This window comes from Gymnoscopelus braueri, assembly GCF_963280865.1.
Source record: "Gymnoscopelus braueri genome assembly, chromosome: 7".
NCBI lineage: Eukaryota > Metazoa > Chordata > Actinopteri > Myctophiformes > Myctophidae > Gymnoscopelus > Gymnoscopelus braueri.
Window position 1 is genome coordinate 45,892,050 of NC_137608.1, and position 27,900 is coordinate 45,919,949.

General features: G+C 42.1%; 1 protein-coding gene across 1 annotated transcript in view; it reads left to right on the top strand.

Annotated features, from left to right (window-relative positions):
• Positions 1-2,567: 2,567 nt before the first annotated feature.
• Positions 2,568-27,900, top strand: part of scarf2 (scavenger receptor class F, member 2) — a 36,807-nt gene continuing 11,474 nt past the window's right edge. Inside the window, 9 exon segments of the mRNA XM_080433905.1 lie at positions 2,568-3,379; positions 9,546-9,601; positions 9,923-10,024; positions 10,234-10,753; positions 11,254-11,472; positions 12,801-12,929; positions 14,242-14,345; positions 17,022-17,136; positions 17,782-17,879. Of these exon segments, the coding sequence (XP_080290031.1) occupies positions 3,270-3,379; positions 9,546-9,601; positions 9,923-10,024; positions 10,234-10,753; positions 11,254-11,472; positions 12,801-12,929; positions 14,242-14,345; positions 17,022-17,136; positions 17,782-17,879 (1,453 nt within the window). The 5' untranslated portion in view covers positions 2,568-3,269.

Below are 27,900 nucleotides of genomic sequence, written 5' to 3' on the forward strand. Positions count from 1 at the left end.
AGCGCTTGTTCAGTGCGCTCTGACCGGTGACCGGAAAACTCGCCCCAAAACACACTCGCCACCATTTCTTCCGTGAACTGCTCGCCCCCAGCGGTTCTTGTATTCTTGTTGTATTCATTTTACTGAAATACGTTTAAGGTTAGGCATAGTTTTACTGAGGTTGAGATTAGGAATGAAGTTAGGTTTTGGCCGTGGTTACGTACGTTTGGGAATGTACTAGGCATAATATGAAGTTACGTTTAGAAATACCAGTGGCGACCGTTCCGAGGTGGCCGGATTTTCCCCGGGGCGACTGTGTTTTGGGGCGAGCGTTTTGGTATTCGAAAATAGCTCTACAAGCTCATAACGCGTCCCCGAGCGACGCGTTGCGAGCTTGTTGTATATCGGCTATTTTCGGGTGCGTCATTGCGTGTGTGTGTGTGTGTGTGTGTACACAACAACAGCTGACCGGTTGTCGACCACATTGCCTGGAATGGATGATGATAGGCAAATTAAGCACCGTTTTGGTTGGTGGATTTTCTGTGACGCAGTTATAAATGTTCATGGAGTGTTAAATACGTCCTGCCCCGCCCACCAGAACAGAACTGGACCAAGGATTTTGAAGCAGTGTCAGTGATTATCATCGAAAAAATAAAATAAAAAAGAAGAAAAATAAAGAAAATGTGAATCTTCGGTATATATTGTATCTGTAGGCACATACATAGCTGTAGAATACAACTCTCGTAGACGTATTTATGATTCTGACGTTTTCAATCTACGAGAGTTGTAGGGTTCACGCCCCATGGAGACAGGGACTTTCTGCACTATGCCCCGTAGACACGCCAAACATGTACACATTGAAAATAAAGGTGCTTACCCCCAAGCCCCAAATGTTAACTGTCTCTACGTGGTAGTAGTTTAATGTAATAATTTATATCTTTCAATAAATAAGTGTTTTAATGCCGTCTGTGGCCGATTCTGTCGGAAGTTCCCAATGGGTGTTAGTGACGGGTAGTGACGGGGCGCATCCGGTGAAACCCGGAATTACACTAAATGTAAACAAGAAGTAAACGAGGGTGAAAAAATGGTGTTCGGCCACAGACGGCATTAAAACACTTCTTTGTTGAAAGATATGGATTATTACATTAAACCACTACCACGTAGAGACAGTTAACATTTGGGGCTGGGGGCTAAGCACCTTTATTTTCAATGTGTACATGTTTGGAGTGTCTACGGGGCATAGTGCAGAAAGTTCCTGTGTCCATGGGACGTGAACCCCACAACTCTCGTAGATTGAAAACGTCAGAATCATAAATACGTCTACGAGAGTTGTATTCTACAGCTAGAGCTAGCCCATACACATCATAGCCTATATGCAGCTTTCACTGATCAATTTTGGTCTACTGTCCACCGTACACCTTGTGCATCTAAAGTTATAATTATAGGCTACTTATAGTTGTAGTTATAGATAATAATTACACACACACACACACATATATATATATATATATATATATATATATATATATATATATATATATATATATTTGGTCTATTCGCGTTACTTCGTTACTTACAGTAGGCTATATCTCATAGAGCTAGAGACTACCAATGGCAGTTCTCACATGCAAACAGACGGTGGAGCCATTGTTCCACATATATTATCATACTTCACTCTGCTGCGTTACATACATCCTCCCTGCACAGAAGATAAGACAAATACAAAATAACACAAAAAAAGAGAAATAATACATTTTGTTTTGATCTAATCATTATAAATGTTGTATACAAACACACGTCTGATTGTTAATGAATGAATAATTGTAGCATGTTTATTATTTTTGCTGTATGGTGGTGGTGATGATGATGATGATGACTTCATTATATTGAAGTAATAGTTTTAATCCCAGATGTGAATTGGCAATTGGCCATTATAGACTTTGAGACAATGACTAGTTGACTACAGTGACATGAAGTTATTTCAACAAGACATGGTCTCCTGTTGCACAGTCTCCTATGTCAGTTCTGTAACTAAGTAACTAAGTACATTTACTCAAGTACTGTACTTGAGTACAATTTGTATGTATTTTTTACTTTGCTGGAGTATTTCCAATTTAAAAAAAAACACTTTTACTCCACTACATCACAGAGGCAAATATTGTCCACTACAATTATTTGAAAACTTCTGCTGCTATTTGCACAGTTTGCAGATATAATATAAAACTATTTTATATATAGGCTATTTTACAAACATTTTTGTACTTTTACTTTTGATACTTTAAGTGTATTTTGATGCCAATGCTTTTGTACTTTTATTCAAGTAACATTTTGAACACAGGCCATTTACTTGTAACAGAGTATTTCCACATTGCGGTATTGATACTTTTATGAGCTTGTAGATCTGCTTTTTTTGAAAAGTCTTGACAAATAAAATTCAAAAAAAATGTTTTAAAAAAAAAAAAGGATTTAGAAAACATTTTAAAGAATTGCCTCAGTTCTTAATGGGTTAAGTCAAATATCTGTGTACTTTCTTCCACCACTAGCCTGTTGCACAGTCTCAGTCTCCTATGTAAATGTGGTGGCGCACACATGGCGCACAAAGCTCACTCTGACTGACTGTGGCCGAGCCAAGGATAGAGTAACAAATCAGGAATTTCCCTCCTGCCACTCCTGAGAGAGAGCAGCAAAGAGAGGACAAAAGTAACGGATTAAACACTTCTCTTCGGAGAGTTACTTACAGGAAAAGAAACTTAAGATCTGCCTCATTGTTGTCCACTTACCACCATATACTTGCCCACACGGCGAAGACATTAATGACAATAGAGGCTGTTTTTCTTTTACATAACGGGGATGTTTGTTGGACCGTTGATCGGCTTCGCACAATGATGAGATCTTTTTGTTTGAGAGATGTTCATGGAAATAATGGCACACCGGGGGAAAGCCATCTTTCGAGAATACCGTGATCGCAACTTTTAAGTTGGGCAAACTTTTTTTTTTTAGTGTGTGTGTGTGTTTTTTTTCTTGGGATTGCTTGTCGCCACACTTTTTCAAATGTTGGTTTCGTCGATGGCGTAGATGGACGATCAAGCCCTTCTTATCCCTTTGTTGGATGATCGTTTAATGTCTATAAAAGTGATCAAAGTGCAGTGATCGCTGTTGGATTATATCCTGTATTGATGAAACAACGTTGGGGTGGACGCACTAATAGTGAAAACACCTTTTGGAGAGGAGGAGAAATAATGTGGAGCTAAAACAGGCGTCTCTTGAAGGATGCTGCTGCTTCTTGTACAATGGAATTGAAAAACTGTGTCGCTGTTGTTGCCGTTGTTTGTCTGTTTGTTTGCTCCAGTTTCTGTCAAGAGATCAACCCTAAGGGCAGGAATGTATGCAAAACACCAGGGTAAGCATCATCCGCACCCCTACCAGCATGTTATTGGCCTAGTTATCAATAATAGAATAGCGGATCTCTCGCGAAAAAAGAAAATAACTTTGTTGTGTTGTGCGTTTCATGGGAAACACTTCATCATGCAGAGCTGCTTGGAGCAGCCTTCAACCACTGCTTTCCTCCAGTGATGGAAGATGTACTCACACATGTTTTACTTAAGTAAAAGTATCAATACTGCAATGTAGAAATACTCTGTTACAAGTAGAAGTCCCGTATTAAAAATGTACTTGAGTATAAAAGTACAAACGTATCTGCATCGAATGATACATTAAAAGTACTCACTGTGCAAAATGTCCCATTTCACAAGTTCAAAATATATTAAGAATATTTAGAAAATAGCAGATATACAAGCTCACAACAGTGTGAGCTTGTAGATACGCTATTTTTAAATGGCCGAAATAATACTAAAACTAAGTGGTTATGTTTTGTGATAATCAAAATATTCAAAGTGACTAAAGTTTTCATACAATTTTAGTGCAGTAAAAGTACAATATTTGCCTCTGAGATGTAGGCCTATAGTAGAAGTAAAATTATTGACATTTGTAAATACTGAAGAAAGTAACAATACCTCAAAATTGTAGCCTATAAAGTAAGTACTTGAGTACATGTGCTTAGTTACTTTACACCACTGCTTTCCTCAATACGTCACTTTAGATTAGGCCACTTGTTAAGAAGTGTTACATAATTTTAAACTATTGTCAAAGCTTTCAATAACTAGTTCAGTCGTAGTAGTGGGGAGGACGGGTCCATTGAAGAAAGCAGCGGTCCAGATGTGTAGTTTACATCTGGATCTCACTAGGTTTATATTAGTCTAAAGGGGGCGCTGCTAATGATCTACACAGCACTCGTGGCATTTGCTGATGAGCCCAAATAACGCTGTGGTTTAAATATTGTTGTTTTTAACGTCTCCTTATGTCCCACTTAGTTTTACGGATATTAACAGGGGGGTATTTTTTTTAACGATTTGGACACGAAAGAGACCATAAAATGTTTCAGTTTCCAAATCACAATCAATCTACCCCAAAAACAGAACGTAGGCTGGACAAGAACACCCTATGACCTTGAACATCCCATTTAGTCTGCATGTTTTCCAAAGCAGAGCTGATCATTGTGACCAGGTCAACTTTCCTGCAGTGCCAAAGTTTGCACATTACAGTTTTAGGCCCAATAGCAATAACATTAATAGCTGCATTTACAAACATTATTGAAATCTACACGTAAAACCTCTGTGCTAGGCAATGCAATTTAACTCTGAGAGTGTACAAATGTAACCAAATGGACCCGTAAGGGTCCATTTGGTTACATAAGTACACTCTCGGAGTTACAGACCTATTTGGTTCCTAGCTATCCATCATTTAGCTGGGGACCCCCTGGAACTCAATCAAGGACCCCTGGGGGTCACTCTCAGAGTTTATTTAACACATTTTACTGTCTTTGATCGTCAGCATTTGGCTAAAATATTATCTTGGATTTCTGGTGGTTGTGTTTGTGTTCTGTTTTGTCATTGTTGTTGTTTTTTCTTGTTTGTTTGCTTGCTTGTGTGTTTGTTTGTTTGTTTCTCCCACCAGAAAGCAAACTGTAACTGTTGCAGTCTTGTCCCCATATTGAAATGTGTGTAGCATCAGTAGCATGTTATATTAGGCTGGTTATGAAGTGTGTGTTGTCAAGGAGGTCATGTGCTCTTTGTATGTTAAAGTATCAGACAGTAAGACTTGGAGCAGATGGACATTAAACTGGAGGAATGTGCGGTTATAGGCTAGTGGGAGTGTTCCTGGAGCAAAAATGAAAAATAGTTGATCTTAAAAAGCCATGCTCTCTCTCTGCATTTCTCAATCCAGTCCAACTGCGATGTAAAACTAATCAAGAGCTTCTCTTCCACTGTGAAGGTTTTTCTTGTCACCTCACAGAACCAGTGTTTTTAGTTTCCATCATTCCAGTCAGTGTTCAGTGTATCCTGTTACTATCAGCAAGATATACATGTTTGAAGTGTTTGATCAGCTGTCCCCAACCGCCCGGCACATTTGACATGTTGCACTTGATTGAACGTTCTCCAACCACATGAACCATAGCATCCTTATTCTGGGCATGTCATGATAGGCAAACACTCTGTGAAAACATCTACAAGCCCACAATGTGTCGCTTTGTGACGTGTTGTGAGGTTGTGGATTGGCTATCTTTGATGAAGAGATTTGGTGTAGAGGGGGGGGGGGGGGGGAGTAGGGGGCCAAATACAGACCCCTGGGGGACCCCGGTCAACGTTTTTAAGGCTAATCTTCAATTCGAGTCACATCCATGGTCACATTTACATGCTATTCAATTTCCATATTTAGGCTATTTTTGTGACCTTATTTATATGGCGAATAGTTTCATCATTGACCAACGTGTCCTGCCTGTATCCACATGTTGCTATAAATCAACCGCTGAATTAGCCACATGTTGGATGTATCACAAAGGTTAGTCCGACTTCTTCAAAAAACCCTTTGCTCATCGTCATTCAGTGCAACATACAGTAAAATGGTACAAAATGGAGAAGTTGTTATTCAAGTGTTGTGACGTGTTGCTGAACGAGCGTGAGAGCAGAACTTGGCAGGAGTGGCTGATCAAATATCTGTGTAATCCTGAAAGGCAAAAAAACAGGAATGCTGCCAAAGTTGCACTAAATTTGTTGCGCACAACACGACCACCGCAATCCGTCTTCCGGAGTGCTGACATGAATTGACTGCGTGTCAAAGGTCAAGCGGGGTCAACTCCATACACACTGACTGGAATTTATCAAGATTAGGAGCAGTAGCTATGCATCCCTAGAATAAGTCAATGTCACATGAAGGAGTTATGTTATGTTTAGTATGTTAGGTTATGTTAAGAGCATATTTCTGTCTGTATTGATTATGGTCGACTCGAACAAATGACCAACCAATGAATATTGTACACACAGAAAAATAAAGGTTCCAACTGGAACCAAAACTGGTTATTTAGAGTGATGCCATAGAAGAATCCTTTCTGGTTCCAGAAAGAGCATTTCAGACCAAGGTTCTACAAAGCAGTGGTTCTCAAACCTTTTCATGTCAAGGACCCCCTACTTGACACTTATTAGCCCGCGGACCCCCATTTGAAAAGATATGCCAGGGACCCCCACAAGAGAAGATTTTTACGGCTCTGTAGCAGTGATTCTCAACCATTTTACTTTCAAGGACCCCCGGTTTGACACGCATTAGGCCGCGGACCCCCATTTAATGGCATTTATATCTCTGGGACCCAATTTATACTGTAAAATCAATGTTAATTTAACTCTGAGAGTGTACAAATGGAACCAAATGGACCCGTTACTCTCGAAGTTACAGACCCATAAGGGTCCATTGGGTTCCTAACTATCCATCATTTAGCTGGGGACCCCCCGGAACTCCCTCAAGGACACCACTTTGAGAACCATGGCTATAAAGAACCCTTAACCACTCTACTTCATAGACCGGTGTACCCCAGGGGTCTATTCTTTCTTCTTTTTTCCCTCTACACCAAATCTCGGAAATAGCAGCTCACAACGTGACGCTTTGTGAGTTTGTAGATCTTTCAGCAAGTGTTTGCCTATTAAGACATATACCCAAATTTGGGATGCTAGGGTTTAAGTGGTTAAAGGTACACCATCAGAAAATGGAGAACTTTGACTAAAGAGGTTATCTAGAACTATATGAGGAACATTCACTAAATAAAAGAGTTCTTTAGTAGCAGTGGTGTAAAGTAACTAAGTACATTTACTCAAATACCGTACTTAAGTACAATTTTGAGGGTTTTTTCTTTTCAGTTTTCAGTACTTTTACTTCTACTCCGCTACATCTCAGAGGCAAATATTGTACTTTCACTCCACTACAATTCTTTGAAAACTTAAGTTACTAGTTACTTCATAGACTTTTGTTATTATCGCAAAACACACTAAACCACTTCAGCACTATGTATTTCGGCCATTTGAAAATAGCAGATCTACAAGCTCACTATGCGTCGTGATGCGACTCATCGTGAGCTGGTAGATCGGCTATTTTCAAAAGATTCTTTATACATTTGAACTTGTGAAATGGGACATTATGCACAATGAGTGCTTTTACTTTTGTACTTTAAGTATATTTTGATACTAATACTTTTGTACTTTTACTCAAGTACATTTGACTTTCACTTGTAACAGAGCATTTCTACATTGCAGTATTGATACTTTTACTTAAGTAAAACATGTGTTTAGTAGGTGATGGTTCTTAACTGTGAGGAACAAGCAGAGGTTAGCACTGTGGATCCACAGCACACGCCTGCTGGTTTACCACGATAAAGCACAACGTGTTACTCTCTCTGCTCATCATTTCGAGGCGGAATGAATGCCATACTCCAACACTTCAGAGGAAGCTAGAGTGTTGTGGGGGGCCGCCAGAGGTCATGGGCGTGGGAGGAAGAAGAGAAGCATCCATCCCTTCCTGACAGACATCAAGATGGCTTCAAAACCACAGATTTTCCTAGACACTTTAAAGGAGTAGTTCAACCAAAAAATTACTTATTTTCTATCAATTACACACCCCATGAAGCATTGAATTCATGGATATTTTTTTGTTTTTGTCGCATTCCTAAGCCAAAGCTTTACCGGCGGAAAGATGCTAATGTATCCGGCAGGAGACTCAAAGACTTTGAGTCTCCTACCGGATATCAAATTATTTGCTCAGGAATGCGTCAAAAACAAAAAAATCTCCATGAAGTCAAGGCTTCATGGGGTGTATAATTGATAGAAAATAAGATTTTGTTTGGGTTAACTATTCCTTTAAGCCCTATATGCAGTACTTCGTACGACAAACAGCGAAAATAATCGATCTTCAAGCTCACTAGTTTTTGCATCGCAGCGTGTTGTAAGCTTGTAGATCTGCCTTTTTAGCTATTTTTGAAATGTAAAAAATAAAATTGAACTTTAGAGTATTTGCCCAAAATAGGGAGGGACACAAGGGTTAATGTGGTTATTAAATTGTTGAATTATGATATTATTATCGAACATACTCAGTCTACAGTTCCTAAAAGGAAAAGCATGTATTTAATTTAGTCTGACCAGAAGCTGGGGAAAAAACATACACGCACCGGTGATAAAAAAAACGACCTGAGGGGGGTATCAAAGTTTCTATATTTAAAGGTAGGGTAAGTGATTTGCAATTATTCAAATAATTGCAAAATGGGTCTATGTTCTGATAGTGCTCGTTAGAGTCGTTACTATAGAGTGTCCTGTCCATATAAGGAGTCTACATGTCTCTCCAGCTCTTTATAAAACAGAAAATGCATTTTCGTTTCAGTTTCAGTTTCATTTCCAATTTTGTCCAATCAGGATAGAGAACTCAATCAGGAAATAGATTAAACAAGTGAAATTGGAAGTGATGACACTAAGAAATGAGCAGGCAAAATTGGAACTGGAACACTATAAAAATGAAGCTTAAAAATTTGTACTTTCTCCTGATTGGCTGAGATTTTGACACCTACCAGAATGTTTATTAAAGAGCTGGAGAGACGGGGAGACTCCTGTTACTGAACAAACACTCTATAGCAATGATTACTATCAGAATATAGTGCTTTAACCTTTTAAAAAAATACTTTTTGTTTTAACCCAAAAATATCACTTACCCTACCTTTAAGTATTTTTTAAAACATGTACTTTTGAATATGTAAGTATTTTTTTTTAAAGCAAGTACTCCAGTTCTTTAACTCAAGTACAAATTATTGATTTCACTTGTAGTTGAGAAATACATACCAGGAGTATATATACTTTGACTGGGGTTGAGTACTTTGTCCACTGGTTAACAATTCAAAGACATGCTACTCTGTCACTGCTGGACGCTTACAAGCCAGCCAAGGTTAATAGGTTATAGAGAGCTTTGAGTAAGTCCCTATTAATCAATCTGAGGCACACATACTCTCACAATTACACACGCATGTGCTAAGCATATGGATCCTACACAATGTGCACGTTACTTCTTGAGAATTCAGCGTCAACCACATCAATGAGAAGCCATGAGATCAAAAGACCTGAGCTGGTGCTGTGTTTACTCTGTTTGTCAACGTGCAATGTACGTACATGTGCTTTATGTTTGCTTCAACACGTCTCTTCCAGGTCATCATTCAGGTGCTGCAGTGGATGGGGACAGCTAGGAGACGAGTGTCCAACACGTATGGGTTCTAAAATATCAATGCATGTCATAGTGCAATGGTTCTCAAACCTTTACATTTCAAGGTCTCTCCTTAACTCCTTAACTCCGACAGTATACAAATGGAACCAAATGGACCCGTTAGGGTCCATTTGGTTCCATTTGTATACTGTCAGAGTTACAGACTTGTAAGGGTCAATTTAAAAGGAACTAAAGGAAGGTCTAAAGGAACCCAGAGAGTCCATGGAATCCACTTTGAGAACCACTGTCATAGTTTACCATTATATCTCCCTATTATGGATTCCAGTGGAATGATATACACGTGTACCTGTCTCTCCTATAGCTCTCTGTGAAGGCAACTTTACCTGCAAGGAGAACGAGGTGTGCGTCAGACCTAATGAATGCCGCTGTCGTCATGGATATTTCGGAGCTAGCTGTGACACCAGTAAGGCTCCCCCCCCCCCTTTTTTACTTCTGACACCTCTAGCCTTTTGCAAGGCTTGTCTCTTGCCTGTTTCTTTTTTGCTATAAAGGTCAGGTCAAACAAACAAATTCACAAAGTAAATAGTATGGCTACTTCTATCGCTCGTTGAAAGTGTAATTGAAAGCGGAGGAAATCTGCCTTTATACTGATGACAATGTCTTTCTCCCCAGAGTGCCCTGCCCAGTACTGGGGCCCAGACTGTAAAGGCCAATGCACGTGCTACCCAAACGGCCAGTGTGACGACTTGACGGGCGAGTGCACCTGCAACCACAACCGCTGGGGGCCCAACTGCGAAAATGCGTGTCTGTGCCAGAAGGGCAAGTGCGACCAAGACACAGGCAAATGCACGTGCCACCCGGGCTTCTGGGGTCCGCAGTGCAACAACAACTGCTACTGCAGCATCAACTCGGTGTGCGATGCTCAGACGGGGCGCTGCCTGTGCAACCCCGGCTGGACGGGACGGAACTGTGCCATCCAGTGCAACTGCAACAACTCGCCGTGCGAGCAATTCACGGGACGCTGCCTGTGTCGGGAGAGGCTGTGGGGCCCGCGGTGCGAGCGGTACTGCCAGTGCATCCACGGCAAGTGCAACCAGGCCGACGGTTCGTGCACCTGCACGCCGGGCTACCGTGGGAAGTTCTGCAGAGAACCGTGTCCCGCTGGGTTCTATGGACAAAATTGCAGGAACAGGTGAGGGAAAAGAATGTCGCACTTCGACAGCACAGGAAACCAACAGTTATTAAAAAGATGAATTGCTCAATGTTCGGCTCCATGTCTGATGAGTATTGCAGTGTGGTTTTGTGGTTTTGATAGGAAATAAGACTTGATATACGCCGTGGCTGATAACCCTTAAAACATCTGAACGTGTTACTCAATGGAGTAATATTAAAGTGAGATTTGGGAATTGGTATTCGCATTATCCCATAATCATCTGCTAACATGCTAAAGCAATTCAGGTTAAGCGTTTTACCTTCCACAGGCAACGCCGAGCTCAATACAGTGTTGCCGTAGATCAAAAGAAGAATGGTTTTCACATTTTAAGTTGTTTACCTTTTGCAGCAACTGACTTGCTTGCTGTTGATAGCTTTGTTTATTTTTGTCCTCTTTCAAGATGGAAATGAAAGGGAATATAAGGAACACCAACAAAATGGATGTCTGATTGTTTCCTGCGTTTCACTATGTCCCTATAGGTGTGGCCACTGCAAGGGCCAGCAGCCCTGCAAGGTGACAGAGGGCCGCTGCATCACCTGCGACCGAGGTTGGAATGGGACGCGCTGCGACCAGCTGTGCTCCAAGGGCTTCTTTGGGGAGAACTGCCAGGAAGTTTGTCCCACCTGTAAAGACGGTCACCACTGCGATCCCATCCACGGCAAGTGCTCTCACTGCAACCCCGGCTGGATCGGGGACAGGTAACGACACCCTTTGTTCGCGCTTGCACGCTATTACTCAGAAACCAGTGGTGTAAAGTGACTATACATTTACTCAAGTACTGTACTTAACTCTATAACTGCCAAAGACGTTTATTAACGTCTTTGGGCCTTCAGCTATTGCCTGCCAAAGACATTAAAAAACGTCTTAAAAAAAAAAAAAAAAAAAAAACTTTTTTCAAAAAAAAAAAAATTCTAAAAAGATTCTCTAATTATTTAAGATTGACACCTTTTCGATATTCCAAACGAATAAGGAGATAACAATTCCCAAAGATTTGCTGCTCCATTCACTTCAATGTTAAAATTGAAACGGACAAACAATTCACATTGTTTTTTGGTTTGAAACTACTGGTTTTGAGCTATTTTCAAACATCAAACAACACATGACAACAAGGTCAAATTGACCTCGTTGACATTTGTGAAACCACACCTGAATCTCATCTGTGATTAGAAATTATCTGGGATCAATCATACTGGAGAAAAATATTCTGTGGCTATGCGAAAAGGTACCAAAATCGGTCAAAACCCTGGCAGAGGCTACAGACTTTTTGAAAAAACTCTGGCAGGGTAAGAGTTAAGTAAAATGTTGTTACTTTACTGGAGTAATTTTCAGTACTTCTACTTCTACCCCACTACATCTCAGAGGCAGATATTGTACTTTTACTCCACTACAATTATATGAAAACTTAAGTTACTTTGTAGATTTGGATTATTATTACAAAACATACATTACCCACTTCAGCCCTATATATATTTCGGCCATTTGAAAATAGCCGATCAACAAGCTCACAATGCGTCGCGTCGCGACGCATTGTGAGCTTGTCGATCGGCTATTTTCAAAGATTTTTATACATTTGAAAACTTGTGAAATGGGACATTCTGCATAATAAGTACTTATGGCACTTTAAGTACATTTTGATACCAATACTTTTGTACTTTTACTCAAGTACATTTTGAATTCCGGGCTTTCACTTGTAACAGAGTACTTCTACATTGCAGTATTGATACTTTTACTTAAGTGAAAAATGTGAGTACTTTTTCCACCACTGTCAGAAACCTATAAAAAAAAAAAAGCAACACAGAACCACCATATGGATTTTATTTCTTCCGTCAGACTATTTTCACACATGCTGCATTGTCATTTCCCCCCCGATTTCAAAGCGTAACGGCAGGGCCTTTCAACTAGTAGCTACTGTAGTACGGTGGGATAATTATTCCTGTGACTCATAGCCCCCCCCCCCCCCCCCCCCCTCCCCATCCCCGGCCTGATAATGACTGTAATCATGGTATTCCTTCTTGTGTGTGGTAAGGTGCGAGGTGCGCTGCCCGAACGGCACGTACGGCGAGAACTGTGAAAACGACTGCAGCCACTGTTTCAACGGCATCTGTCACGTCGTCACCGGAGAGTGCCTGTGTGACCCGGGATTTCACGGGACCTAGTAAGTTGACTCTTCCTGTATACGTCTGTCACGCACTGCGAGTTGAAGGGCCATTGTGTGTCGTTTTTTTTAACCCATTTAGACCTGAAGCCGATTCCACAAATTTGTTCAAACAGTATTCTGAAAAAACGTGTGTTTCTATATCAGTGGTGCTCAAACTTTTTTAATGTCAAGGACCCCCAAAATTATATGTATTTGGCCGCCGACCCCCATCTCAAAATGTTTTGTTTCCGGGGACCCCCCAGAAGCAAAGAATAGAGTTAAAAATGTTCGCTTTAAACAATAAATATTCAAAGATTTGCACACATTTTCACGACGTTTCAAAAATAGCAGATCTACAAGCTCATAGCGCGGCACTCGGTGCCGCGCTATGAGCTTGTATATCTGCTATTTTTGAATAGCCAAAGTGTAAAATAATGCTTTTTAGCTCAAATGAAAAAGTGACACGGATGCGTTCCAGGTCTTTATGGGTTAATTGAGGCCGATAAAGCCTCCTGCTGAAATAGCAGGAAGGAAAATTGCTACAGAGCCTTTAATTAAAGGGAATGCCACAAAGAACATGTTTACTTGACTGCGTTCACCCTTTTCTACCCATTCTGTTCTCCGGCTCCTGTTTGTGCTGCATTAACCGTGCAGCATAGAGCACAATTCATACTTAGTCATATGACTGTGTCACACGACAAAAACAACACATTTTTTAAACTGAAAAACAGTTATTACCGCCCGACAACACTGTATGAATTAGCCTTAAGGGTTTAGTCATCAGATGTTTCTTTCTGTGTACTCTCCGGGGTTATTATATTTCGAAATAACGAAAACTAGAATTGAAAAAAAACTTTGATTAATTGAAATACAATTGGCTTCACACAAAAATAATAACTAACTGAAACTGTGTTGTGTGTAAAACTAACAAAAACGAACTGGAATCATAGTTAAAATGTCCTTGGTTTTAGTCTTTGTCAAAATCTTTTAAATAATAGTAAAAAATAGCAGATCTACAAGCTCACAATGCACCGCATCATGACAGGTTGTGAGCGATTTTAGCTATTTATCTGACCTAGTTGAATCTTGCCCCTGACTAATCCATATTACAATACAAAAACTAAAACCAACACTAAAACTAATAAAATAAAATAAAACTAAAACAAAGCCTTTTCACAAAAGGAAAACTTAACTAAACTGGCACACTCGCTTTAAAAAAAAATTAAAACTAACTGAAAATGAAAACATAAAGTCAAAACGAAAATAAATACATAAAAACTAATTAAAAATGCAACACTATAATAACCTTGGTACTCTCTCTCTACTCCAGCTGCAATATGACATGTCAGCCCGGCCAGTTTGGAGTGAACTGTAACCAAACCTGCTCCTGCAATGACAAGAACTGCGACCCTGTGTCTGGCGCCTGCAACCTACGTAAGCCATACGTAACCGCCTTTGTTCCCGATAGATACCCCGACTGCCAAGTCTTTTCCATGCTGTTTCAAAGGGGATATTCTGTGATGTTTCAGCTCTGTTTTCAGTTCAAGTTCAAGTGGCGCTTCTTAAACAAGATGAAAGACATGAGAAATGTTTGCCTGTCCTAATAACCAGTTGCTACTGATGTGATGCAACTGTATAGAATGTCTAACAGCTGACTGAAGACAATGAACACCAGCACTCGCACACATGCACGCACACGCACACACACACACACACGCACCCACGCACACACACACACGCACACACACACGCACACGCACCCACGCACACACACACACGCACACACACCTGTATTTAGGTCAGTGTGTGTGTGTGTGTGTGTGTGTGTGTGTGTGTGTGTGTGTGTGTGTGTGTGTGTGTGTGTGTGTGTGTGTGTGTGTGTGTGTGTGTGTGTGTGTGCGCGTGTGCGTGTGCGTGTGTGTGCGTGTGTGTGTGTGTGTAGCAGAGCGAACAAAGTGGTGACTTGATGTTGTTTCCAGACCCAGACCAGTGTCCTTTTTATTGCTGTGTTTGTTGGCCCTGTTCCTGTCCAGCAAAAGAGAGGGAGGAAGAGTGGGCGGGAGAGAGAGAGAGAGAGAGAGAGAGAGGGGGGGGGGAGAAAGAAAGAGGGAAGGAACAGACAGAAATAACGGGGGTGGAGGGGAAAGGGGGATTATAAGAGTTAGTATGAGGGAGAGAGAGAGAGAGAGAGAGAGGGGAAGGATGAAGGAGACCAAAAGAAAGGGGTTTGGTGAGAGACAGGAAAGAGAAAAAGAGGATATAAATAAAAGCAGAACAGAGAGAAAGAGAGGGAGGGAGAAAGAGAGAGAAAGAGGGAGGGAGAGAGAGAGAGAGAGAGAGTTAGGGAAAGAAGCCCAAACAGTAAAAGGTTGATGGGCGAAAAAGAAGATACAGTCGGGGGACGAGGAAGTGTAGGAAACTGAGATCACGAGAGGTTTCGTCCAGCGGACATGTTGGGACGCTATCGCGTCCCCTCCCACCCCGCCAGCCTCTTTTTCCTTCATCCAGCTGTGAACACAGCGGGTTGCCAAACACGGCACACCACACCCAGGCCACCTGGGCCATCCATCTCGGCCGTATGTGACAGCGTGAGGACCGGAGGGCCACCACTATACACCATTTAAGTAATGGCTTGTCTTTACCGCCGGTGTCATCATGATGGCCCTCAAGGGTGCCCCATGCGGAATAGCCCCCCTCTCCCCTCAGCACCGATCCCCCACCCCAATGCCGTCCGTGCTTACGCAACGCATCGTTTCGGGCTGTGACCCACCCGAAATTAAGTGGGAGGGGTAGCTAATAAATCATCGATGAGTTATCGGTGGAGGCGACTGTGGTGAAGAGAGGAGTGGGCGGTGGTGATTGGGGTTTGGGCGAGGAAGTGTATTGCGGGAAATTGCCCGTGAAAGGTGAAGGGGTCGTACCTCTTGGACGAGATAAGATTTGAAGATTCGGGGGGGGGAACTGAAACACGGGTGCCTCCATGCAGTTTAATCTTGGCTCTGTCACAGCCATCACATCACATCAAACATGTACTGAAAAGGCAATGTTGTCGTTTGAGGGTAAGCAGCATCAATGAACCACACAAACGCATAGCGTCCCTATGTCACATTAGGCAAACATTCAGCGAAAATACTTGAAAATTTTCTGAAAATACCAGATCTACAAGCTTACAACATGAAGAGTTGGGACGCATTTACAATGAAGAGATTTTGTTCAGAGGGGAAAAAGGAGGGGACCAAGTATAGACCCCTGGGGGAAAGTATACAGTATAGGGTTTAAGTGCTTAAGTGCATGTCTTATGTATCTCTTGTTCCTCTCTCGTTACACGGGAGTCATAATTGCAGTACATACATACATTATATACGTACAGTATGTCATAGTTATCTATTTTGCCATGTGTCAGCGTCAGTGGTGGAAAGTAACTAAGTACATTTACTCAAGTACTGCGCTTAAGTACAATTTTGAGGTATTTGTACTTTACTTGAGAATTTCCAATTTCCAATACTTTTACTTGTACTCCACTACATCTCAGAGGGAAATGTTGTACCTTTACTCCACTACAGTTATTTGAAATCTTTAGTTACTAGTTACTTTGTAGATTTTGATTATTATTACAAAACATACATTAAACACTACAGCCCTATTTACATTTTGGCCAGTTGAAATTAGCCGATCTACAAGCTCACAATGCGTTGCTATGCGACACATTGTGAGCTTGTAGATCTGCTATTTTCAAAAGATGTTTATACATTTGAAAACTTCAAATTGGACATTCTGCATTATGAGTACTTTTACTTTTGGTACTTTAAGTACATTTTGATGCCAATACATTTGCACTTTTACTCAAGTACATTTTGAATGCCGGACTTTTACTTGTAACGGAGTCTTTCTACATCGCGGTATCGATACTTTAACTTAAGTAAGAAATGTGAGTACTTTTTTCCACCACTGTAATTACCGTACGTACATACATACATCATACAGTATCGTACAGTATGTCGTAGTTATCTATTTTGCCATGTGTCAGCGTGGTTAGGGAGGTCGGTTGTGTTGGCAGTGGCACAGTAGTGGTGGCACACCCCAGACGTTTCCCTGCATCTTGTCTTTCAGAGCCCAACCAGCGGATGGGTGTGATCGCGGCGGGAACCCTGGTCTCCTTTCTGCTCATTGTTCTCCTCTCGCTGCTGTGCTGCTGCTGTCTGTGTCGACACAAAGACGACCACAAGTGAGTGACATGCAGGCAGGTGCCCGTGCAAGGGTTGCCAGATCTGCTTATTATAATTTCCCTGCAAGATTTTATTTGAAAATAGCCGATCTACAAGCTCACAACGCGTCGCATCGCGACGCGTTGTGAGCTTGTAGATCTGCTATTTTCAAATAGCTGATGTACATGTTAAAGTGCTCATGTGGCCCATAGTCGCTTCTTTTGGGCTGGTTTTCCTAGACCTGGTTGCTTGTTTCTCTCACAGAATCTGGCAACACTGCGTGCAATGAGCAGTCAGGTCCTTGCCCTGGTCTTCCATAACAGCTTTTGGACACACAACTCCACATAATGTTTTTGGAGGGGAAGAAATATATTGTTTATTATGTTCTCTCTCTCTATTCTATCTCTCCCCCTCTCTCTGTCTCTCTCTGTTATACTGTATATCTACTTGGAGGGTCAGTAGAATAAATGCATAGAAATTGTATTTTTAAGCGCGTTTGTGTATTGACATTTCAATATGAGCAGCTCGTATAGGCTCACAGCACGAGGCACAGGGCCACGTTTCAATATGCCACTCATGAATGATTCAGTTAGACTTTCCATGGCGTCATCCCCTTTTTCTTCTTCTCCTTTTTGGTCCTAACTGAGACAACTCTCCCCAAACAGCAAAAAAGCCAAGCGGATCCTGTGCGGAAGATTCAGCCGAATCAGCACCAAGCTCCCCCGGATTCCACTGAGGCGACAGAAGCTGCCCAAAGTAGTCGGTAAGCCCCAAAAACTCTTACTCATATAGACTACTGCCGCCGCGGCACTGCTGCCAAAAAAGCGCAGTCCTTTATATAATTCTCCGCTGTGGCGCTTGTATAACATGATCTGCTTCAGTTCGGGCCGTACTTGGCTTTATTAATCGTGAAGGGGGCAACCGTGAGTGCGCTGCGTCAAAGCGCAAGACATTAAAGTCCGCTGTAATGACTCTCAAATTTCCCACAATGCTACGGAGGTGACAAACGAATACACATTCTGTACCTATTCAACACCTGTAAATGCCTTTCAAGTCACCTTTTAGTGTCTTAAGCGTCTCAGGCCAAGGCTTGAGGAGACAACGAAAGCAACGAGGAGCAAGGGAGAGCGAGCACTTTCCTTCGGTGCTACCTTGGACCACGTCTTTGGACGATGAATCGGGGTTGAAAAGTGTGCGGTGGCTGCCAGGCGAGGATGGGGTTTCATTTGAAAGGAATGCACTGGTTTTTTGAGCCCCTTATTATTCTTGGCACCCTTAAATGCCATGTGTTCATATTATTACAACCCTAAACTGGGCCCTTTTTTCCCCCTCCTTCCCCCTCTCTGCTCACTTCCCCTTCTCCCTTTCTGCCCCGAGAAAGTCCTTCTGGGCCTGAGAGAGGCTGGAGGCCGTGCTATTAAAAGACGGCCAGTGGTTGTCTGGGTGGGGGGCGGTGGGGGTAGTGGTGAGTGATGCGCTATCAAAGACCGCTCTGTTTGGGTGGACGCTGGGTTCCTGCGTGTGGGGAGGCCTCGTGGTCCGGCGATAGCGGTTGTCTGTGACTTCGTGACCCCGGGTCTCATTGAAAGTAGAGTGTTAATGTGCCCCGAGGGCATCATTCAAGTGCAGAAAAAACGTAAACACGGCCATTTTCATACGAGTTGTTTTGTTTGATTTTGTGAAAGATAATATTGAATGAGTATGAGCGAGGCTATATTTGTCTGAATGCAGAGGTCAATTCGGGCATGCCATATGTGTCCATGTGGATGGAATCAGTGGCGCCCCCCGGCGCCATAGGGGTGGCCAGGGGACTTTTGGTGGCCCCACTTTTTTCAATGATTCCGGTTATTTGAGTTATTATTACACCCACGGGCGGCTGGCCGTGTCCAGAGCCTTCTATTGGAGAGTTCTGTCAATGAGGGGGCAGAAACAACAGGGCGCCCGTCACGTGGTCCATGTAAACTCGAAATAGTGACAACCGCTCATAGAGTCCAGTGCATTCCGTAAACTTCCGGTTCGGGGCTTTAATTGTCACTATTCGGCTCCTCGGACTGGCCCGATGAAGTGAACGGAGGTGACACAACTCTCCTTATATGGCTCTGGCCGCGTCTATTAGCCCATTAAGACCTGGAACGCATCTCTGTCACGTTTTCATTTGAGCTAAAAAAAGCATTATTTTACACTTTGGCTATTCAAAAATAGCAGACCTACAAGCTCATAGCGCGGCACCGAGTGCCGTGCTACGAGCTTGTAGATCTGCTATTTTTGAGAAATCGTGAAAATGTGTGCAACTCTATTCATTGCTTCTGGGGGGTCCCTGGAACAAACCATTTTGAGATGGGGGTCGGCGGCCAAATAAATATAATTTTGGGGGTCCTTGACATGAATAAGTTTGAGCACCACTTAGGCTATATAGAAACATATGTTTTTTTTCAGAATACTGTTGGGATTTAGAAGGCATTCGTAGAATCGGCCTCAGGTCTTAAAGGTTGTATGACATTCATTTTCACTTTTTTTATTTTTTATGTTTTTGGGGTGGTTTTATGACCTCAATTACCCCCAAAAATCTGAACTTTGAACATTCAGTGGATTTTCTGTGGTCTGGGGTTTTCTGAATAATTAGGCTGAAAAGTAATCTGAGATTGGCCCTTGGGCAGTGAAGTCACAGGCGATTAATCCCGCCCACTCTCCTCCTTGCCCCTCCCCTCCCCTATCCTTTCCTTTGGGGGGGGCGGAGCAGAGGCGCTGATTGACAGGCAAAATCCCTCAACAGCGACACCCGCAGGCAAAGATTTCTTTTTTCATTGCAGTTGAAAAGGCTTTAGAAATGTGAGAGAAAAACACCTGCCATGGATCACTGGAGTGGATTTTTATTTTTTACTTTTTATACACGTTTGAAGGACCATGACAAAGACTTTTAATGTGTGGTAAAACTGAATGTCATGAAACCTTTTAATGGGTTAGAGTCATTATGATAACAAACCTGGATGCTTGCTGCACACAATAATATGCAATCTGAAGTCTGTGTCCAATCAATACGTTTATCAACCATGACAGAGTGAATTTACGTCTCTGTGAGATGTTTTTGTTCTATCCTTGATATCATGTAGGCTACTATAGTAGTACAACATATCAAAGCATTGATCTTTCCGACACATGCTTTGAGTAGCCATAACATAGGCTTACAAGGCAGAGAAGTTATTGGAGACGAGGCACAAGTCCACGTGAAGCAGCGTAGTAACATACAATATTGTGTTAGTAAGTAATAGTAAGAAATAAATAATAAAACTTAACGTTCTGTCATTGCAAGCATGTAGTGTGTGCGTGCGTGTGTCAGCTAGGCTACAGATGTAAACTTTTGGTTTTTATCTTTGGTAGTCTAGGGCACGTGCACAAGTTGGTTGTAAGGGGCCTGCAAATGGCCGGCCTCTCCAAAAGGAGGGCTAAACAATTAGCAAGGTACTGCTCAATATCAGCTATTATAGGAAGCCGCTCAATTTGGAGGAGGCGTTGCTTCCTTTACCCATGATTGTTGTCCGCTGTGTTCGACAAGTATGCCATCTTTTGTTTTGTATGTAACGTTGCTCTGCTTTACATGCGCTTTGTAACTAACTGTTTTCCCTTCATCTGACTGCACTGGCAGTGTTTATGTCCTTTGTACATCCTGTACTTCTTATTATGTGGACATAAATAAATATTTCAAATGTGTGTGTGAGAGAGAGAGAGAGAGAGAGAGAGAGAGAGAGAGAGAGAGAGAGAGAGAGAGAGAGAGAGAGAGAGAGAGAGAGAGAGAGAGAGAGAGAGAGAGATTTATCCTTGCAGTTTTGGGTCTTCTAACCTTAGCCAAGTAACTGCTTGAAAGCAACCGTAACGGTAAACGTTGTGTACAGCTGGTTCATTTATATCAACCACTTGAACCTGAGCGTAATTATTCTGGGCTTGTCATAATGGTCAAACATACAGTAGTAAAAAATAGTTTATTTACAAGGTAATAGTGTGTTATGTAACTTGTGGCACGTTGTGTGGATGCGGCTATTTTGGCCAAAGACATTTGGTCTAGAGGGAAAAGGAAAGACAAGTATGGACCAGTGGTGGAAAAAGTACTCAAATGTTTTACTTAAGTAAAAGCATCAATACTGCAATGTAGAAGTACTCTGTTACAAGTAAAAGTCCATAATTAAAAATGTACTTGAGTAAAAGTACAAAAGTATTGGTATGAAAATGTACTTAAAGTACCAAAAGTAAACGTACTAAAATTTTGAAAATAGCAGATCTACAAGCTCGCGATGCGACGCGTTGTGAGCTTGTAGATCGGCTATTTTCAAATAGCTTAGGTGTAAAATAGGGCTAAAGTGGTTAATGGATGTTTTATAATATAATAATGTATATCTGCAAAGTAACTAGTAACTAACGTTTTCAAATAATTGTAGTGGAGTAAAAGTACAATATTTGCCTCTGAGATGTAGTGGAGTACAAGTAAAAGTACTGCAAATTGGAAATACTCCAGTAAAGTGAAAGTACCTAAAAATTGTACTTAAGTACAGTACTCGAGTAAATGTACTTAGTTACTTTACACCACTGGTATAGACCCTGGTAAAGCCCGGCCAACAGCAGTGTATAGAGAGTGGATGAAGGGGGAAGATCATGTTGTTGATTGTTGTTCACTTCAGTAAATTGTTGATAGTTACTAAGTCTATAGAAACCACTATATTTATGACGCTGCCCACATTGTCACAGAAACTTCTGCTTTTATTATCGATCCATCTCTTTGTTCCTACAATTCCCATAATGCATTTTGCGGGCCAGCATTTGCCTGGTACTTCCATAATAGTCTATGGACTCCATTACCTGATTCATATTTTCTAAAGTCAAGATTGTCATATTGTTGTACACAAATCGAAAAAGGGAGATTGTCACAGCCACTGAGGATATAGCGGCTACAAACCAGGAGTTCTCAGTAATTGTCAGATTTTCAGACATATGATATATTATGGCTGCTTGTGGAGCATTAGTCTAGACTGGGAACAAGTCGCTTTGCAGGTTGCTGATCGAGTCTGAGTGTGTGTGTGTGTGTGTGTGTGTGTGTGTGTACTGTGTGTACAGTACAGTACAGTACAGAAAGCGGGCTCTAGAGCAGATCGCTCAGGTTAATTTGCAATAGAAGCCAGGCTTTCCGCCGTGTTGAAAGCCTGGTGAGGTGACGCAAGGTTAACATTAAGCCAACAACAAACATTTAGAGATAATGATGTAAGTGTTACTCTGTAGCAGTGTTGTTAACATGATCCCTTCCACAGGGGTCAGTTAAACCCTATATACGTTTCTTTGTACGCCTTATAGTGAAAATAAAGTGGAAAACTAAACGTTTTTTACGTGTTCACCTATTTTCTGTGATTTCCCCCAAAAGTCTGTCAAATCTATTTTCGCTGAATGTTGGTCTGTTTTGACCGAATGTGACCAGCAATAGAATCGGGACGCTGGGCTCATGTGGTTAAAATGAGTGTGGCAGGGAAAGCGTTAAAGTGAGATGACCAGTGTTTTTTTTTTCTGCATGTCTGAGGAGCATGTGCTCCACCACTTATCCAGCTGATTATTTAAGCTAGCAACTGTCTCCATTGTGCCTGCGTCAAAAGATGACACAGAAACAGATGTGTCTTTGTCATGGCGTGTTGGGACATTAGCGTGCTTATTTGCTGACTGCATGGCTTCAACTCTTCAACGCATTTATGAGTAGCATTTTACTAATGCTGATAAACAGATCAGGTCTTTTCTTACCTTTTTCCAAAAGCTAGAGAAGTTGAAGTGCCTGAATCTGAAACTGTTCTTAAGACTCTCAGTCACCTCGAGACTAAAATGTCGCACAGGCGATATGCAAGGCGACCACATTCCAATTAAATTCAAGAACATTCCGTAGAACCCAGTCAAGCTGCTTACAGCCTCCTTTGTGCAGCGGACCACTGACTGTACAGTTACTGGTCAGTCTCTCTCTCTCTCTCTCCTTCCAGCTCAGCGCTGTGCTGTTCAGATTGTAGTCTCTGCTTTCCTCGTCGGTCTGCCCAGAGAAGTGTGGCCTGCCAGCGTTTTGAAACTCTAACCCGGACCATGGGGCTCCACACTCCTGCACACACACATTCCAGAGGGGGGCCCGATGGGGCTGGAAACAGGAAGTGGTCAAATTTACCCCAGCCTGTGTCAGAACTGTGATTTATCCACACCAGGGTCACTGGCAACAGATGTGGCAGGCAAATTAAAAAAAAAGAAAAAAGAAAACACAGGGGGTCGAAAGGGAAGGAAGACGACATATACTCTTTTGTTAACGTGACCAGTGTCGGCGTACGGCGTTGTGCGCATACTCGCGCTTGCCCCATTTTCAAAGTGGCTATGTGTTTATAGTTTGTTATTCCATTCGGAGCATATTTATTCCACGCCCTGCAGCTCTGCGTGTCTGTCCCGCATCCCACCCGTCCTGTGTGTGTGTGTCCAAGCACTTCCCCAAGTATAAGTGTCGGAGAGCCAGGCCACCTGCTTTGACGCGGGACGCGTCCCTGCTAAGCAGCTGTGCTGGTGCGCCACAGCTGGAGCTTGTCAGAAAATGTCCTCTTGTCCACTGGCGTGAGTGTGCAGGGTGGGATCTCAGTGGCGTCCAGTCTCTCGAACAATCCGCCCCAGCAGACTAACAGTCTGGAGGTTACCAGCATTCAAGGACAACAGTTGTTTGCGCTGGCACACAAGCGATGTCGCAAAATGACCATGTGTTCGTTTGTTGACGACCTTAAGTGAAGTCTTCGCATTGCTTAGCTGCTCTTCAAGTCCTTGGTGCCCGATTTGTCTGCCTCGTAGGCCACTTACCAGTGACAAAAGTGCATACAAAGCACACACATTATGCATTATTTCTAGCAGCTGCCTCAACCATAATATACAATGCTCTTTTAACTTTTCTAGAGTAGTAGTTGTCCTCATAAGGAAAACAAACGTATATTTGACGGCCAAATTCTGATAAAGTTCTATTTATAAACCTACACTACAATTACAACTATTCTGATAACTGCATGTAGTTAGCAGTAACTCATGTGGTCACTACAGTTACAGAGTTGTCAGTACTTTACTGTGCTGTGGCATTTAAGAGCACAGGATATCCTTAAATAACCGCAGTTTCTTTTGGAATGTCCCCCCACACTGTGCCAGCATATCGAAACTCTCAATGCGTACATCGTTTATTGCTCATTTTACACCGGTTGCAGCTGTGTTGATGTTATCAACTCTTAAAGCCCTACACAGGCAGAGCCCTCCTCCACTCAGCCCAAAGTCGCCATGCAATTCCAGTGTTTAGATGAACGTGTGTTGATAGTTGATCCCTTGTGAGTGAGCTTGCAGCTTTATCGGAACGCATGAATGATTGACCACTGACATTCGAGTGAAAAATATATTTGGTCAACTTACCTGATGACCGAGGTCAGGATATACTGTAAAGCTATCTCCCAAAGGTGACTTCTATAGTTGAACGTTTTCTTAACTCTCTTGACCACTTAAGCCCTCTATATTTAGTTACAAATAGTGAAAGTAGCCAATCTCAGCTCACGTGTCACAACGCAACACGAATTTGACCAAAATAGGGATGCCATTGTCTCGAGATATTTTATTAAAAATTCAGCAAATGTCCCCCCGCTTCTGTTTTGTCTTCTAAATAAGTCCTACTGTAAATCAGATTAGTCGAAGCCGCCTATCTAGCTTGCTGCTCATTAATATCTTAATATTTTTTTTTAAATATATATTTTAGTGAACAGATGACACCCTCCTGTGAAGAACATACAGACTCTGTAGCGTTCGAAGATTCTGGAAGAGCTGTCCGGTTTGAGGGTCTAGGGATTCCAGGGTTAATGTGGTTATGGTAGTAATGCATAGTATTCTAAATATGGAATTCTTCATGGCATGTCCCTTCTCAGACCCATCTCCATGGTCAAGATGTAATTAACGTGTCCACACAGATCTAACTTTAAAGTTAGATCTGTATTGGATTATTGTTTGAGAACATGATGCTGAGGGTGATAAAAGATAAAAACAGATAGGGATGTGGAATTTGGGAGGTTAAGAAGAGGTACCGTATTTTATCTCCATTTGTACGATGAGGGGAATATTTCAGCACGTTATGCTTCTTTTTTTTACGTCGAGTCTAGCTGTGTGTGTGTGTGTGTGTGTGTGTGTGTGTGTGTGTGTGTGTGTGTGTGTGTGTGTGTGTGTGTGTGTGTGTGTGTGTGTGTGTGTGTGTGTGTGTGTGTGTGTGTGTGTGCGTGTGTGTGCGTGTGTGTGTGTGTGCTAATCTTGCTAATCTCCTCCACATATGTTTCATTTATTAGCTTTAATTGTATACAGTAAGTTAATGAAACCTTGCCAAAATGTGGTGTCATACGTCATAGACTGACGTCTGGCTACATGAAGCCCGAAATCCACATTGGAGCCATGCTGATAAAATGTTTTGTGTATATATAATGTCATTACACTTGTACAGCTGTTAATCCCTTCATTTATGGGCTGACCGAGTGACCGCGGGGAACAAGGTCACTTGTTCGCCCAGCCAGAATGTAAGCAAATCTGTGGGATTTGAATAACGCAGTGATTCAAAGTGAAGATAACTCTGGATGTCATACAAGCAATGCAACATAAATACAGCTGGATAATGTAATGGTGCTTTTATAAGTCCCCGTGATTCATTTCTAAATGAAATGTGAACACATGGGAACAGTATCTACAAAACACATCTCTTATCAGTTCCTTAACCACTTAAGCCTTATTTACGATGAATAGCGAGAATAGCAGATCTACAAGCTCACAAGCGTGTGAGCGGATTGTTTTATACTTTTAAAAATGTTTTACTTTTATATTTTGTAATGGCAGTCAATTGGGCCGTGATCGCGCTGAAACCTTGCCGACATTTGGAGTCATACATCATAGATACGTCATAGACGACCGATGTCACACAGGCCGGTCACGTGTCAAGTCCGAGATCCACTTTGGAGCTGAGTCTGAGATCTACAACGCAGCCACGCCGTTTCTATGTGGATGCAGAAAACCTTTTCCAGTTTAGATTTTTTTTGGGTGGAAAAAATTATGTTTGTTGAACATTTTTTTAAACTGTGCCCAAAATTTAGACGCCAGGCTTAACCCATTAGGACCTGTAACACATCTGTGTCACTTTTTGATTTGAGCTAAAAAGTATTATTTTACACTTTGGCTGTTCAAAAATAGCAGATCTACAAGCTCATAGCACGGCACCGAGTGCCGCGCTACGAGCTTGCAGATCTGTTATTTTTGAAAAATCATGAAAATGTGTGCAAATCTTTGAATATATATTGTTTTAAAGCCAACATTTTTAACTCAAATCTTTGCTTCTGGGGGGTCCCTGGAACGAAATATTTTTAGATGATAATTGACAAAAGCTCAGAAAGTTCGTCCGGGATTCGCAAGCACAGGATCACTCCACGTGCCTCCAAGACCCGCCACAGACTGTTGATCAGAGCTCTGGCTATGTTTTAGGCATCTTACCTCACCTCGATCAGTGATAAGACTCTCGGCTTGATTGATTCTCTGATTTGCCTATCAGAGCATTGCAGAGCATTGCGCTCTGTATGTTCAGCGCAGCACCGGTTTAAAAAAAATTAAAAAGACGCACCGACATTCCATAGGCTAAATCAATGCATTTTGTGATCGCATCGCACAACTAATACTAAAACTAACAGGGAATACCAGAAAATAATAATATTTTGACATACGGGAAAAACGGTTGGTGCGGATGCGGATATTAACTCTTTGACTGCCAGAGTATTTTCATAAAGTACTCCCCCAGTGCCAGCAATTTTCGTGTTTTTTTATTTTTATATTTTGAATTTTTCTCATGAAAATAATTTAAGGGGACATAATGTAAAGACCCAGCACAAATCCGCCACTAGAGTGCAGCACATGACTGCTTGATCAGGTCGTTGGGTCTCTCTCAGCCTTCTTGATAGATTAGACAGGGAAAAACATGAAAACGGAAGTGACGTCGTCCCAGATTGTTTTGATCGCCAAAATGCCGTCGTGATACACGACGGCGATGACTGATCGTCACCCAGACCATAGATTATAGAAGAGAAACTGTCCGTTTGTCCGTCATACCGTGTGAAAGACCGTTTATTTACCTATTTTGGACGAAAATGACTGGGGAAAAGAATCAAAAACCGGAAACGGAATCCAGGTCATGAAACCGGATGCAGATGTCCGTGAAGTAAGTGGAACTCGAGAATAACATTGAATATTAAGCAGCATAGCGCAATCAGAGATTAAACAATGAACGCGCGTCCAGCGCGTCGAGCACGTCGACGGCCAACTGGACAAAGTAGCACTTGACGCGTTATCGCGTCGTCCGCAGTCAAAGAGTTAAAAATGGATAATATAATTATTGCGGTTGGATAACGGATGGATAATTAATTTGTACATGCGGATTCGGATGACCATGAGAGGCCATCCGCGCATCTCTACCGCAAAGCAAAGCGGGGAGGGAGGAGAGGAGAGGAGAGGAGAGGCCAGAGGGGCCGGACTTCGCATGACGTGTGTGCAGAGTGACTAGGCCAGCAAAGGTGGTGTCTGTGAGGGCCGCGTCATGGCTTCCAGTTCCCACCTAATGTTGTGTGTGAGTTCTGTTTGGTCCAGATCGTACTGAATAACTGCTAGTTTGCATAATGTCTTGAGACTAGGACTTAAGTCTAACATGTACATGTCACCAGGTGTGTTATCCCCGCCAAAGAGGATGATAC